Consider the following 15547-nt stretch of genomic DNA (forward strand, 5'->3'; position numbering starts at 1 on the left):
TAAGAGAGGTATCACAAAGGGCCATGATGGGCGCTGTTCCCGTGGCGCAGCAGTTAAGTGCGCACGTTCCACTTCGGTGGCCCAGGGTTTGCCAGTTCGGATCCCGGGTGCGGACATGGCACCGCTTGGCAAGCCATGCTGTGGTAGGCGTCCCTCATATAAAGCAGAGGAAGATGGGCACGATGTTAGCTCAGGGCCAGTCTTCCTCAGCAAAAAGAGGAGGATTGGCAGCAGTTAGCTCAGGACTAATATTCCTCAAAAAACAAAAAACAAAGGGGCATGAAGAAATTTTTGAGGGTGACGGATATGTTATCTTGATGGTGATGGTTTTATAGGTATATACAAAACTGATCAAACTGCACATATTAAACATGTACAGTTTATTTTATGCCAATCATACCTCAGTAAAGCTGTTTTTAAAATATAAAAGTTGAGAAAATTGGCAAAATTTGAATGCGCACTGTGTATCGTATTATAAATCAAAGTTAAATTTTTCTTTTTGAGGAAGATTAGCCCTGAGCTAACATCTGCTGCCAATCCTCCTCTTTTTGCTGAGGAAGACTGGCCCTGAGATAACATCTGTGCCCATCTTCTATTTTATATGTGGGACGTCTACCACAGCATGGCTTGCCAGGTGGTGCCATGTCCACACCCAGGATCCGAACCAGTGAACCCTGGGTTGACGAAGCGGAAGGTGCGCACTTAACCGCTGTGCCACTGGGCCAGCCCCAAAGTTAAATTTTTAAAAATGAAGAAGGTGGATGTCCTAAATCCCCATAATATAAAGTCACCATGAAGGCTGGGGACAAGGACTTCTCTCTGGTAAAGTGGGAACATCAGTTGGGCACTCCCACTGCTATCCTATTTTTGAGAGAAAAACAACCAGCTGTGCCCTTCATCAAAGAATGCCCTCTTAAGCAATCTTTCCAAAGTACATGCCTGCCTGTACTCTTTCATGTCTAAAACTGTTTGCACTACATCATCCTCCGAGGACAAACAAGTTCCATCTCCCCGTGGCTCCGCAGACCATAGCAGGGCCCGTGGCCCTAAAAGGAAGGTGTAGAGAGCTTCTCTGGCCAATGTCAGGATCCTAGTTCTTTACCTGCGTGATTTCTTCATCAGCAGCCGCGTGGATCCCCCAGACATTACAAAGACGAACTTCCTCTCTGAGAAGTCCTTGCTGCTCAAAGAGTCTCACTCTTAGACAAACCAGACCCAGACATTTACCAAACAGTTTAGGCCTAAAGGTCCCATTTTGGATGCTCAGGAGGGGTGCCAGGCAAGCAGGAAAGGTCAGAATCCCCAGTTAGTCTCTCTTTGGAAATGACTGGAGGATAAAATCCCCCAGGTCTCAAGCCACACGCAAGAAAAAAATAGCAAGTGTGAACTTTTCCTACGTATTTAGGAGAATAAATTACCAGGCTGAATGCCCATCTCTACATTCCCATCCGGTGTCAAAGATATGGCTAGCACGTAGATTAAAAATAAAGCATCCAGGGGCCAGCCTCGGCCGAGGGGTTAAGTTCACACGCTCTGCTTCAGCAGCCCAGGGTTTTGCCGGTTTGGATCCTGGGTGTGGACATGGCACCACTCAGGCCATGCTGAGGTGGCGTCCCATACAGCACAACCAGAAGGACCTGGACAACTGGAATATACAATTATGTACTGGGGGGCTTTGGGGAGAAGAAGAAATCAAAAAAAGAAGATTGGCAATAAATGTTAGCTCAGGTGCCAATCTTTAAAAATAAAGCATTCAATATGGCATTATAATTATCGTTCCAAAACTGACTTTAAAAATAATCAGGATAAATAAATGTTAACTCCAAAAAAGCCACATGTTTATTCTGCTTTCTATCTTTAAAACTTTAAGAAACTAAATTTTCTCCAAGTAATCACAGATAGAAATATATGATATGCTCTATTTAAAAGATAAAAGAGTTCCTGTCGCCACGTGAAAATTTCAAAATATTGTTCAATTTCTTATTCTATCTTACAGAAGGTACAGTGAAATGATACCATTCACAAGTTTACACAAACTCAAGATACTCTCTTATATCAGTTAAAACACTATAAAACTGTATTTTACATGCACATACTTTATTCTGTACTATACCTTAGTTCAGATACTACACATCTGTAACTACATATTGCTCTACAGAATAAGAGGCACAAAATCCCATACGTGATTCTTTATGGGCGATTTGGGGGGGTCTTTCAAGGGAAATTGTGGCCATATGTGATTCTGTCTTTATACACCAACCTAGGACCCGACCCCACAGTATGAGACTCTCCTGGAAGCAGCTGCAGTTTCCTTACAGGACAGGTAGTTGAAATTAGGGCAAGGATTTTATGCACAGGAAATCCACAAGGACAACCTTCACCAAAACCGGCAGAAGAGCCCAGCAAGAAGGCTCCAGACCTCCCACTGCTCTGGAGCCAGAGGGACAGATTCCTGTGTGTGTCTCACTAGCGCCTCCCCAGCCTGCAGAATCGTATCCTGTCGAGTCAGATGTTTTACCTGTTGTTCAGACAAATGCTTCCCGGACATTTCCATGAGATGGCTCTAGTGATGATAGTTTTTTCCCAAAGAAGACAAGACAGACTTGGTTCTTCCTTTCACGTAATCAATGCACGCTCATCTCCATTATGTTCTAGTCCATCCTCGTGATCATTAATTCTCTATATTACTATATCTTGAATATCCTTTCTTCTTTGGCTCTTACTTTAGCACTGGTTTCCATTTTTCATTATATCAGCAAGGAAACTTTAGCCCTATTATCCATAAACTGAAGCCACCTCATATTCCCCTCATGTCAAGCTTTTTAACTAATCTCAAATACAGGAACATGATAACACTCATTATCAATGAGAATTCAGAACATTGTTCTGTTCTAGTTAATGAAGTGAGGCAGAAAACAAAAAGTCTAACTATTTAGAAAGGAGGAGACAAAATTACATTATTTGTACACAACATGATAGCATATCTTTAAAAAAAAAAAAAGTAGAGAAAGAGTGAATTGCCAGAAAAGCTACTAAAAATAAATGGGAATTCAGTCAGTAAGCACTGCTATAGTCTGCCAATAATGAGTGAGGAAAACATAATGAAAAGATGCCCTCATTTTCATCCACTTACAGCACCAGCAGCAGGACGAGTACTTCATCCTCACACGCAGAATCTACTCCAAGTGCGTTCACTTGGCCCACAGAAAAATCCGAAGACTGTAACATCCTCCCCCTCCCACTGTAGCCTAGACCACTGCCAGGCTGTCCCCCTCCAAAACGGGTACAAAAATTCTGAACCTTCCAGGAATCTCTTCTCTTTGGCCTGGAGGAGATTTGAATCTTTTAAAACAAAATAATAGAACTTAAGATACGTAGGGGCCGGCCCTGTGGCCAAGTGCTTAAAGCTCCGTGCGCTCCGCTGCAGCGGCTCAGGGTTCGTGGATTCGGATCCCAGGTGTGGACCTGCTCCACTCATCAGCCAAGCAGTGGAGACATCCCACATACAAAGTAGAGGAAGACTGGCACAGATGTCAGCTCAGAGCTAATCTTCCTCGGGCAAAAAATAAAGGAGAAGGATTGGCAACAGATGTGAGGTCAGGATGAATCTTCCTCAAAAAAAAACTTATGATATGTAAAGATTAAGGAATAAAACTCCTTCTAAATTTGACCAGTAAATTCATTGTCTAAACCAAGAAGATAGTAAAATCAAAATGAATAGCCAACAAAAGAACTGCTATGACACTCCCACATTCATCAGTAGCATTAGCTGTGCTGAAAACTGAGTTAGAGAGAGAGAAAAACGATACGCTGTTGTTCTCAAACACTCAGGCCCCTGCTTGTGCTAGTTTACACAGAACTGAGAGAAAACCTGAGTGAGAAAACTACCTACTAATAGCTTCTTAAAACTTGTTGGGACCCTAAAAAACCAAATTTACATCTCAGCTCCTAGGCAAAGTCATCTCTAAGCCAATCCAAAAATAAGATGATTTACTCTTTTCTACAGCCTTGTTAAGCTAATTTTTCCCCATGTCAGTGGTATACACTTCACAGCAACATTCTTCAATGCAGTTGCTAACGTGCAGACAAGAAATGTTCCAGGCCATCTTCTCTGAACTCCCTTCCCACCTGTGTGGCCCACCCAAAAACCATTCCTCTTCTTCCTAGCTAGCACAACTCTAGTCTTCTTCACCCTCCTGTGTTGTCATGACCTCCAGAGAAGGCTAGACTCCTCCCCAGTCCAGGGTGAATTATGTTGGGTCAGAGTTCATCACAGTGATGGTATTTCCATGGCCAAGCCACTGGTTTAGGCATGGACACAATTCTGGCCTGGGAGATGGGAGGGGTAGTTTCTGGAAAGTTTTCCTCAGGCTTTAAGAACACAGAACAGGTACAGTTTCTTTTTCACGTCTCTGGATGTGTAGTTACATAAAGACTTGAAGTCAGTGAGCTGCTGGACCAACCAGCCTTGGAAACTCCCACTTAGAGACCTTTTGTTATGTGAGATAAGAAATGTCCCCGGTGTTCAAGCTGCTTCTGTTGAGTTTTCTGTCACTTACTCCCAAAAGCTTCCAAATAAAGCACCATCTAGTCTTCTAGCTTGTATTACTCCACCTGTAGAAGAAGCCTCTGACAGCGGACAGAAAAGACAAAATCAACCAATCTCTAAAACTGGAAGAGGACCTGTCCTTTACGGCCAAACTAGCTCTTCACAAAGAGGAGCTATTACTGATCATCTGGAAACTATTCTGTCTTTGGTAGAAATCACCCTCTCTCTCCTTGTTTTGAGATGAGTGCTTCTCCCATAAATCGAATGTCCATATTTACTATGGGGGGAAGCAGGGAAGAGATTTTGATTACTATAATCTTACTAATTTACAAACAGTAACAACCTAATCCTAATTTATCTCTATTGAGACCAGACTAAGAAAAACAGGCCTAAATCAAAGGGACCTAGTTCACACATAAAGATGAATTTCCTGAGAGAAAGGACTATGGAGAAAAAATTCTCCAGGGACAACGTGGAATCTCCTTGATGAAAGCCTGTAGAAATAGAAGATTCATGCAGCTGTGAAGCCTTAGGCACTATACTTGGATTACACGGCAATTCAAGATCCCTGCCACGCTGATCTAAAGAGAACATTTATCTTCTTTCTAAACAGAAATGTAGAAAAACATCTAAGTGTTAAAATAAAAGCAAAAACTACTTAATCTCAAACTCTACGAGAATCATATATACTTATGCAAACCATTTGCCATGGCAAATCCACCTCATTATTCTAGGGAGCAAAAAAGGCAAACAGTATGACCAAAACTCCTACTATGTCTCAATTTCCATCAAATCCTGACAGTGTCAGGAAGTGCCTTATTCAGCCAGAAAATGTCCAGTGACTAATTTAACTGAAAGGTAATTTATTTAATTAAAAAGAGAAATGGAAGCACTTACTGGATTAAGAAGGAAATGGTATATATACTTACCAGAATCAAATATTTCTGCCCTATGGCAATTCGATAACTAAGTGAATACACCTTTTTAAATGTTTTTTAAGCATTAAAGTTTAATCATTAAAAAATAAAGTTTTTAATCTTCACTGTCCAAGAGTAGTGCTGACTAAACACTGTCCTATTAAAAATACAGTTTGAAATTTTTTTTTTTTAAAGATTTTCTTTTAATTTTTTTTTTTTAAAGATTTTTTTTTATTTTTTCCTTTTTCTCCCCAAAGCCCCCCGGTACATAGTTGTGTATTCTTCGTTGTGGGTTCTTCTAGTTGTGGCATGATGGGACGCTGCCTCAGCGTGGTCTGATGAGCAGTGCCATGTCCGCGCCCAGGATTCGAACCAACAAAACACTGGGCCGCCTGCAGCGGAGCACGCGAACTTAACCACTCGGCCACGGGGCCAGCCCCTACAGTTTGAAATATTTAAGATTTATGGCTCCAGGGCACTAAATCCCCACTCACATTTATAATGACCAAAACATAGAATATGAACATTGAAAAGCAACTGCAAATAAGTGTTCACTTCTCCAGGGAAGTCGTAAGGTTTGCCGACATGACGTGCAATGGATAATTGGTCTTCGGCTCAGCAACTAAGACATAAATTATGTGTCAGCTGCTCACACAGGCGCAGCACAAGGAGGGCAATGATGGTATGGGAAAGAGCATGAGTCTCAGAAATACAGCCTACTGCTATCGTCCCTTTCCCGCTTGTACACATTACATTAAGGCACCCTTTCCAAGTGATTACAGACCCAGAGATGCCTAGCCTGGGGAGCAGACAGTTCTTCTGCACACGTTAGGAAATGGAGACTCTATCTGGTATCGCTGTACAATGCACATCTTGCACCATCATACGTAGTGGCCCCAAACTCACCTTCCAGAGCCCCGTGCCCGGCAGCAGACGGGAACTCCCAGGTCTTCTAGGAATGGAGGAAAGGAAGTCTCATTCTTAACAAATTCAACCACCAAAGCCCTCCCTCATTCTAGAAAAGTTGGAGGCAGCAAAGGTTCCATTAAATTGGGCCCTATTTCTCACTAAACAAAGAAAGAAAGAATTCTCCAGCGAGATCAAGGAGTCAAGATTTATAGGTTTCTTGCTCAGATGTAAAGTAAATCTTCACTTTTTCAGCAAGGCTTTTTACAGCACAGACTTCAACTTTATTGAGAGGATATTAATATATCTGCATTATGATTTTTCTGTATATGATTATTCACTTAAAATGCTTTGTATTTTTCAAAGGAGGGCCTACAACTATAAAAAAAGCTATAAAAGGTACAATGTGCCATTAATGATTTTTTTAAATGATGGCTTTGTTTTTTATTTGTTTATTTAAACTTCGCCTTTGAAGATTTATATGAAAAGCAGATTATAACTGGGGCCAGCCCAGTGGTGTAGTGGTTAAGTTCTTGTGCTCCACTTCGGTGGCCCGTGGTTTGTGGGTTTGGATTCCAGCCACAGCCCTACACACCGCTCAGCAAACCATGCCGTGGTGGCATCCCACATACACAATAGAGGAAGACTGGCACAGATGTTAGCTCAGGGCCAATCTTCCTCACACACACACAAAAATATTATAACTAACCATCACGAAAGCTTGAACTTGACTTAGGTTAATTGAGGGAATAACTTAATAAGTAGTCTTCTGGAATAGAACTACAAGACTAGCATCTACTAAATAGACCAACTCAGTATTACAAACAAATGAGAAAATATTTTGCTGTTTAAAACTGGCAATCATTTATATATTAGGAAATTATTTTGGTCCGCAAAAAAAAAAAAAACTGCTTCAGCATAAAAATTATACAAATACATACATACCCCTACATACTTATCCTAAAGTCAAGCCTTTGGTACTTAGAAGTAAAACAAAACATAAATCACTATTGCTTATTGAGAATGGCCATGTTAATGCCACTCTAAGTTCTATGCAAGCCTTTCATGGGCCAACAGGCAAAAATGTTAGAGATTCTCTGTAGCAGGACGGAGATTCTGCCAGCGAACAAGGGGAGTGGGTGAGAACAGCTGTTTGAATGTGACTCACCGTCTGCTCTGACTTCTGACCCCACTATGTTTTTAACTGCAGGACTTTCTTAAGTAATTGCGAGATCCACCGACTAAGGTTTCCAGCATAGAGTTTTCAAGACCACCACCATATGTCGCAGGGACACAACCATCAGAATCAAACAAGAAACTCCCAGTCCTACTGAGCAACAGGAGAAGACCAGGCAGCGTCCACCTAACAAGGCCGTGCACGCTTCATGACTCAGATGATGAGATGTGTGAGCTTCAACCAGAAACTGATAGCACACGCTCTGGAGACAGGCGGCTCCAAGTCTGAATCTCAGTTTCAAAGCCTCCTTTCACCACCTGTGAGCTGTGAGAGATCTGGGTAAATCACTTAACCTCTCAGTGCCTTTATTTCTACATAGATACAACTGGGACAACATAGCACCTACCTTCAAAAACTGTTACGATAATTAAAATTAGGTGATATATATAAAGTACTTGGAAACACTGCCTGGCATATTACACACAGTCGATAAATGTCAGCCATTATTATTATTACCAGTAATAGTGGTTTCTTTACTTCTCCTCCCATCCAGAAATCCCACTTCTGGAAATCTACCCTGGAGAAATAATCCAAACTACAGTAGAGGCACAAAAATACTTAGTACCATGTTATTTACAATGGTGAAAAGTTAGAGAAACATAATTGTACACTAATAAGGAAGTAATTGAGTAATTTATCCAATATCCATCCAGCAAAATATTACTCTGTAACTAAGAATACATTAGAAACACAGTAAAGAATTATGGAGCAAAATGGCTATGTGTTTATACAATCACACAAAGTGAAAAGAGCCAAGATTTAAAACTATATGTACATCATTATAACAATGTAAAATTATACTTAAAATGCATATTAAAAAAAGTTAAGCAAGCAATACACCAAAATCATCACAGTGGATGTGAAGATAATATTTGGAGTGATTTTTTTCCTTTTCTGTACTATCACATAGTCATATTACTTTTATAATTTTAAAATTATTTTTAAATGTTTAACTTGCTACAGACTTATTTTAATATTATTTAAATAGGGTTAGGAAAATGGTAATAAAAGTTAAACCACAAATATATTACTGAAGTGGTTAAGAATCAAAGTAGAAATTAAGAATAATACAAATGCTTGAAATATTAACACTCAAAATTAAAATATTATTTAAAAAACTGAGTCCCTAATGAGTTATCCAGTATTTAAACTGGACAGAGTCCAGGGACCACTTACATCTGAGACTGAATGATATACATATTTTTTATTGTAAAATGACTGTCAGGGAAATGAAATGATTTAAGAGAAATGAAGACATTGTGCTGTTTTTTAGTCTTGGAAAAGCTATCTCTTGTAACAAAACCTAAATTAGTCTTGGTAACAAAGTAACATAGTAATAAATGCCTTTCCATTGAATAAATCAGACCTTATATATAACATATCTTTTCATTGTTTTAAAATGAGTCCATTTAGATAAGGTATGACAGAAATAACGTTTTACAAATTGAGGAGCAAATGGTTGATGAACATTTTATGAATTCCAGAAAATATCTAAATAGAAGGGAGGAAGGAAACAAATTTCTAGCCAAACTCACTATTGTCCAAATCTGTTAGCTCAGGGCTAATCTTCCTCACCAAAAAACAAAAAAGTGGGGGAGGGCTCATCTCTCCAAGAAGATAGAATGCTCCCTGAGGGCAGAGAATGCACTGCTTGATCTTCAGGCATCAGAGAGAGTTTAACACTGTTTTCCACACGTGGCAGACTATATAGAAAATGCTGGTTTAACTGAACTGAACATCTAAGTAATCTGTTCAGAAGACGCAGCAAGGTCAGCAGTCAACTCAAAAAGGTTCCTAAACACAGGATGGGGGCAGGGGGAGGGCGTTTATTAAGGGGGAAGTCCTCCTCACCTTTTGGCAGAAATGTTAATGTGCCACTTTAAACCAAAATAATGTGAATTTTCTCTTAAACCATAAGGCATTTGTCCACACTAAATCCACAGGCCTCTTGTACATCAGTAATGTGGGAATCCAACATTTACTAAGAGCAGCTGTAACGTCTGAGAGCAGATCACTCATTGTGCCACTCATTATTTATTTATTCAGAACTATATCTAATTTCAGAAAGGATCCAGTGAAACGTACATAAGTACATATACCACAACAAGATAAAATGACATATCTACGAGGAGAAAGAGAAAAATGGGACAAAAGAAAGCTGAATGCAGGAAAGAGAGGCTGTCCTGGGAGTAGGTTCATGCACCAAATTAATGTATTCTATAAAATTCTGCACATTTGCTCGAGGAAGGTCAGAGGTTTGGCTCTAAGAATTCTAGCAGCCAACAAAAACAGGACGATCCAATCAGTTACACGAGTCAGCATCCTTAAGATAAAAATAAAAGCTATCAGAGAACTCTCTCCCCCTTGGTCCTCATAAGAGGAAACTACATCGTGTAACAAATCAAATACTCAACATCCTTGCAGCTGACTTGTCACAGCTTCGGAAGACCATCCCTCATAATGACCCTCCCAGACATATGACAGCACACAAGTCAAATCAACGCAAATGATGAAGAGGAAGGCAACCCACCCAAGGAAAGGGTCCACTACACAGCCCCTGCAGGTCTAGCTTTATCAGAAACAGATTTCATTCCACCTAGACTAACCTAAAATCCAGAGGCTTCATGCATCCACTTACCTTGAAATTATAAACAAAACTTGATGCACAAGTCCATTTCTCGGAGGGACACGTTTGTAGTTTCATAACATCCTCAGAGAAGCATGACTCAAGAAAGGATAAGAGCCCCTGATCTACAGCACTAGACTGTGTGCATCCTTCAGGCATCCCTCCACAAGCACTTTCTCTTCGGAGATTTGGAGAACTGCTGAGCCTCAAGACCGCAGCTCCTGACAAGCATCTGATGGGTGCTCCTCTCTGATGTGCATGTGGAACTCTGAGCTTAACCACTGGCGAGGCTGTGTGTCAACCGTACAAGACAATGATACGTGACCTTTCATACCATAATGCCCACAAGCACATGGAGCACCTAACAATCTGCTCTTCTGGGCAGCTTTCCGCTATAAGCATTCACAAAGTTGCCTCAAAGGACTGGTGATATTTCCTCTAGATAACATAAAAAGTAAAAACAAAAACCCATCTTTTGCTTGCGGATAAAAATTACAGATAAGCACAAAAAAATCATTTTCCTACATAAACATTATTTTTTAATTTTAAAGATAACCTTCCCACATCAGTTGATACAATTTGAGCTATGTTCTTTTTTGCCTTTTTGTTGTCTTCATCTTTTGCTATACCGCAACACAAGCACTGCCATAGCCTTAGACACACACACACACACAGTCGACCATCCACCCATAGTATCGTGGTTAGAATGTCTCAAGGGCCCAAGGCCATCAAGTGAGGAAGCTGGCCTGTAGGGCCACCGAGACAAGGCCCTTTAAGATCTCACCCATCTAGAAGTCACAGGCATCCAGAGTCTGGTCCTCAGCCTAACAAGGCCAAAGACATATCTTTATCAAACATACACACTTGAGCAGACTCAAGAGAACTAACTCATCCTAACCCAACTAGAAGGGACTGAAATGCAAATGAGAATACCAATTTACTAACTAATCAAAGAGAATAGCCCTTCTCACTAATCAGAAAATTCACATCTGAAGCCACAACGCTGCTTGCCTAATGCTAGGATACGAGGTATCCTGGATTGATAGTCAATTCACCACAAGTTAGACCAAAGAGAGACAGAGAGTTTGGGGAACACCCAATGAATTATCCAACCTACACCTTTTTAGGGACCAGAGTTGTCCCTTTCACATGCAGGTCTCCTTCCCTTGGACATCATCGCCCTAACACTGCAGGCTTCTTGGTCTGCAGGCTTCTTGGTCTGCAAGCTTTCTTCCTCCACATCCTTCTCTCCATTAGGAACTTCTCTAGAGAGGGTACAATACAACTGATGAGGGTGTGCCGTACGTGCACCATTAGCCTTGTTTCAGATCAAAATCTCCCAAATAAAGTTGCTCAAGCAACCCACCCGAGGCCACAGCTGGATAAGGCAGAGCAGAGATTCAAAGCCAGATCTCAAGCCCAAGCCCCCTTTCGAGCTTGCAGTAAATGACTGCTTTCAAGTGTCTTCCCACGGCTTCCACCTCCCAGCCTGATTGAAATGCCCCTCCTCAGGGTCCCCTAACACCCTAAGCACCCCATGGCACTAAGTGCTGGTACACAAATCTCTCTCTCACTACACTGAAACGTTCTGAGGACGGGGATCATAGCTCACTCATCTCTGTATCCCTCGTGTGCTATCCATCTATCCAGATAAATATGCAAACTAATTTGTCAGTGGTTTAATATGAAGGTCACCAAACTGAAGGCCTTGAACTAGCTGTGTAGGCTTAGGAAGGTCACAACTTCTCCAGCCATCAACAAACATCTCATCTAAAACATGGGATGAAATGGATATATGAGGCGGCTTAGGTCCCTTCTGGATCTAAAAAGCACTAGCACTATAGATGGGCCCTGGTTTTTTATAGCCTATCTTAGCAGTTTGAATTATTAGAAATAAGTTAACCTCGTTGGTCTTCTGTACCACTCAACAGGAAGCATATACATAAATAATAGTTCAGAAAAAGCTTCCTCTTTTCTGAAAGGAGATAACTATCATTTACACCAAAATCAAACAGTGGCACCCTCCTCTGGTGAGTGTTGAAGGAGGTGAACAACACAAAAGGCAAGAATTTGATGGTGGGATTTTCTTTGAATAAAAGAAAAATCAGAGAGAACTTACCACCTAATATTCTTTGTTATTATCATATTCCCAATAGCAACTAACTCACTCCTTTTTATAGCACTTTCCTTATTTTGCTCTAAAACAAAGCCAAAATGAATGAACTGGCTCCATACTGCAGGAGGTTAGAAATAGAAAATTACTTTATTTTTAAGGATACTGATAATATTAATTATTTTGCAAACGACAGGCTTTCTAATGTAAGGCACAACAGAAAGCATTTCATAGTGTGGCTAACAATGATTATCTTCTTGTTTAGCCTTTAAAAACTTAATGAAAAGCCCTGTACATGTAAAATACTTCTGGTTAAATAAAAACATTTATCATGTTCCTTTTCTGGATGGTATATTTACTGGAAGATAGTACTGGAAATTTTTCGACCTGAAATCTGCTTGGGTCTGAAACTTTCAGGTTTTAGAATATCAACTTAATGGAAAACTTAAAATACCCATTCACTTACACGTGCGGGCTCAAAACATGTCAATATAGCACAGCCAAACAAGTACAACCCAAAGTTCCACAACATTAATAGTATATCCAGACCTTTCAACTAAAAACAAAACTGTGCTAAGGCCAGAAGCAGATTATCATCTGCCAACAATTTTAATGTAAAAAGTATACAATAAATATAAGCTTTGCTGAGTGGTTTACGACAGTCCAGGCACATAAAATGAAAATACGCACATTCTAACTCAAACCAAGGAAACAAATCAGTCATTATACTGGAGACCTCATCATTAAGGTGTGTCTTCCTCAAGTACACAGCATGTCTGTCAATCAAGTTCACATCCTCCTCCTCCTGTGAGGGGAAAGGAAGCCCACACTACACCAGAGGCTGCGAATCACAACCAGCGAGAAACCCTGAGTAGCAAAGCCGGAATACAGAAAGGGCTGGGGCGGGCGGAAAACAGCAGAAACTGACTTCAGCTCTACCAAATACATTTTCCAACTAAGTTTGTCACTCCTGGCAAAGTTGGTTCTACAAGGCAGGAAAACACACTGTCCTGGAAAGAGGAGCAGAGCAATGGGTGAAGTGATTTTGCATCGAAGATGCAGATAAGCTAACCAATTGAAAGCTTTCTCAACGTCCATGAAGAACAAGCAAGCCCTTGAAAAGGAGTGACATGCCCTACCGCCCATCCAGACGCCAGAAGGACCGAGAAGAGAGGCGGGGGGGGGGGGGGGGGGGCGGGGAAGCTGGATGGGAGCATGGGGGTGTGGGGGAGGGGGAAATGGTGAAGGAGGGGGAGCATGAGTAAGAAATTATGCTGCAAAAAAACAAAAAAAAAAGTATTCAGCAATAAACTGTCACAAACTGCCAAACTGAGAGAGATGGGACCGGCCTGGGGCTCTGTGGAGCGCGGCGCTGCGGCCACCTGTGCCACTCACCCCGCCTGAGCCCATGCCCGAGGACCAGAGCCAAGCCCAGCCTCGACCTCCAGGAAATCCGAGCCCCGCGCGCAATCAGGGCGCCGCAGAAATGCGGGAGAGAGACCTGACTCGGCCTCTACCTTCGCCTCTGGCTCCGAGACAACCCCAAATAAAGGGGTTTAGCAGCAAGGACACCTCTTCGCGGTCACGCCGGCCAGGGCGTGGGGGTGAGATCCGAGCGCCGCCACCCCTGCAAAGGCCGGAGGCAGCTCGGTCCCGCTCCCCGATCCAGCCAACGCGGGCGGCCGGCTGTCACCTGGCCGCACTGCACCCACCAAGTTAATGGAGTCGGGAAGCAGCGCAGAGACGCCCCTCGGGCGCCTCCTCGGGGCGCAGGCAGGGCACGGAGTCCCAGCTCCTTCACCCACCCTGACTCGCCTCTGAAGATTCTGTCCCTTTCCCCAACGAAGCATCACAGACACTTTCTTTCGTCTTTGTGCCCAGCTCAGCCCAAACCTCAGAACTGAAGCTCTGAGGCCCCGGGCCAAAGGCCACCCCAGAAACCACTCACTCTTCCCGCGAAGCCCGCACGGACACCGCTGGGCTCCGGCCCTGGGGAACCTCACAAGTCACGAGGCACGAACCCGGCTGTGGACGGCCCTCCCTCCCCCAAACGGGATCCAGCCGTGTTTTGGGCAACTTGAGCCGCATTTGAACGAGCGGCCTTGTCCAGCCGGCACCAGGTCATCACCACGCCCCTCGCACCCAGGTCCTACCCCGCCGCGCAGGCAACGTCCTTGTGTACACACACACACACACACACACACACACACTCACACAAGCACACCCTGTCAAACAAAGCCCCGGAGAACTCCTACCTCGCCCCCGTGCCCGTCGAAGATCCCGAAGATGGACGGGTGCGACTTGTTGGCCAGGTCCGTGAGAACTTCGAAGCGGTCCTCCATGTGGTCTCTCCGGCCCTGGATGGAATACACCGCCACGTTGTGGCTCTTGAACTCCCAGGTCTTGGAGAACTCGGCCTCCAGCACGTCGAGCCCCCCGAGCCGCTCGTTCTGCATGATCTCGGCCACCTTGCCCTTGACCATCTTCACGGCGTCCCGGCTGGACTTGACGATGGTCTTCACCTCGTCCGTGTGGAAGAAGTAACTCCACAGCGCCAAGCTGATGCACAGCAAGAAGAGCGTCTCGGGTCTCAGCAAGAAGTAGCGCATGATGCGACCCAGCAGAGACAGCAAAGTCATTGTATCCTCTATCATTTATTATCGCTAGAGCCCGACCACCAGCACGCGCGCGCCCCGAAGGCTCGCCGGTCCGGAGCGCGGGGGGACGGCCCGCGGGAGGGGCAGCAGGAGGCTGCGGAGCCAGGCGGGGGGCAGACGCCGGCGGCTCGGCGCAGCCCGGCGAGCAGAGGCAGCCTCCCTTTTGTCTCCCGGCCTTGCGGCCCGAGGCCCGCGCCCTGCGCACCGGCGCCCGCCGCCCGTGCCGCCTCCCCTCCCTGCGCCCCTTTGTGAGGCGGCGGCGGCGGCCCCGGCGCCCGGGCTGGGCGGCGGCGGTCAAGGGAAAGTTGCGCCGGGCGGCTCGGCCGCGGCGGGCGGGAGAGTCCAGGGGCGCCGGCGCGCGCGCGGCCCCTCCGCGGGCCCCTCGCCGCTCGCGGAGCGGTCAGCAGGTGAGGCGGCGCGGGGCGCGAGAGCCGGCGGGGAGCGAGGCGAGTGCCCTCGGCCGCCGCTGTAAGGGAGCGCGGAGCCGCGAGCCCGCCGATCCCTTCAGACGCCGGTCCCCCGAGAAAAAAAGTTTTGCGGGA

The 15547-nt window shown here is 44.1% G+C and overlaps 1 protein-coding gene across 6 annotated transcripts in view; it reads right to left on the minus strand.

Moving 5' to 3' along the window:
* The window catches only part of PPM1L (protein phosphatase, Mg2+/Mn2+ dependent 1L), a 256846-nt gene extending 241844 nt beyond the window's left edge, over positions 1 to 15002 (minus strand). The window contains exon 1 of one of the 6 annotated variants that reach the window (XM_070509586.1): positions 14604 to 15002. In XM_070509586.1, the coding sequence (XP_070365687.1) occupies positions 14604 to 15002 (399 nt within the window). Of the gene's footprint in view, positions 1 to 7540; positions 7729 to 13743; positions 14078 to 14153; positions 14214 to 14296; positions 14512 to 14603 lie in introns of those variants that run through there. The other 5 variants (XM_070509589.1, XM_070509587.1, XM_070509588.1 and 2 more) reach the window with 5 other exon arrangements.
* Positions 15003 to 15547: the final 545 nt, after the last annotated feature.

Source organism: Equus asinus, chromosome 5 (assembly GCF_041296235.1).
Source record: "Equus asinus isolate D_3611 breed Donkey chromosome 5, EquAss-T2T_v2, whole genome shotgun sequence".
Lineage (NCBI taxonomy): Eukaryota > Metazoa > Chordata > Mammalia > Perissodactyla > Equidae > Equus > Equus asinus.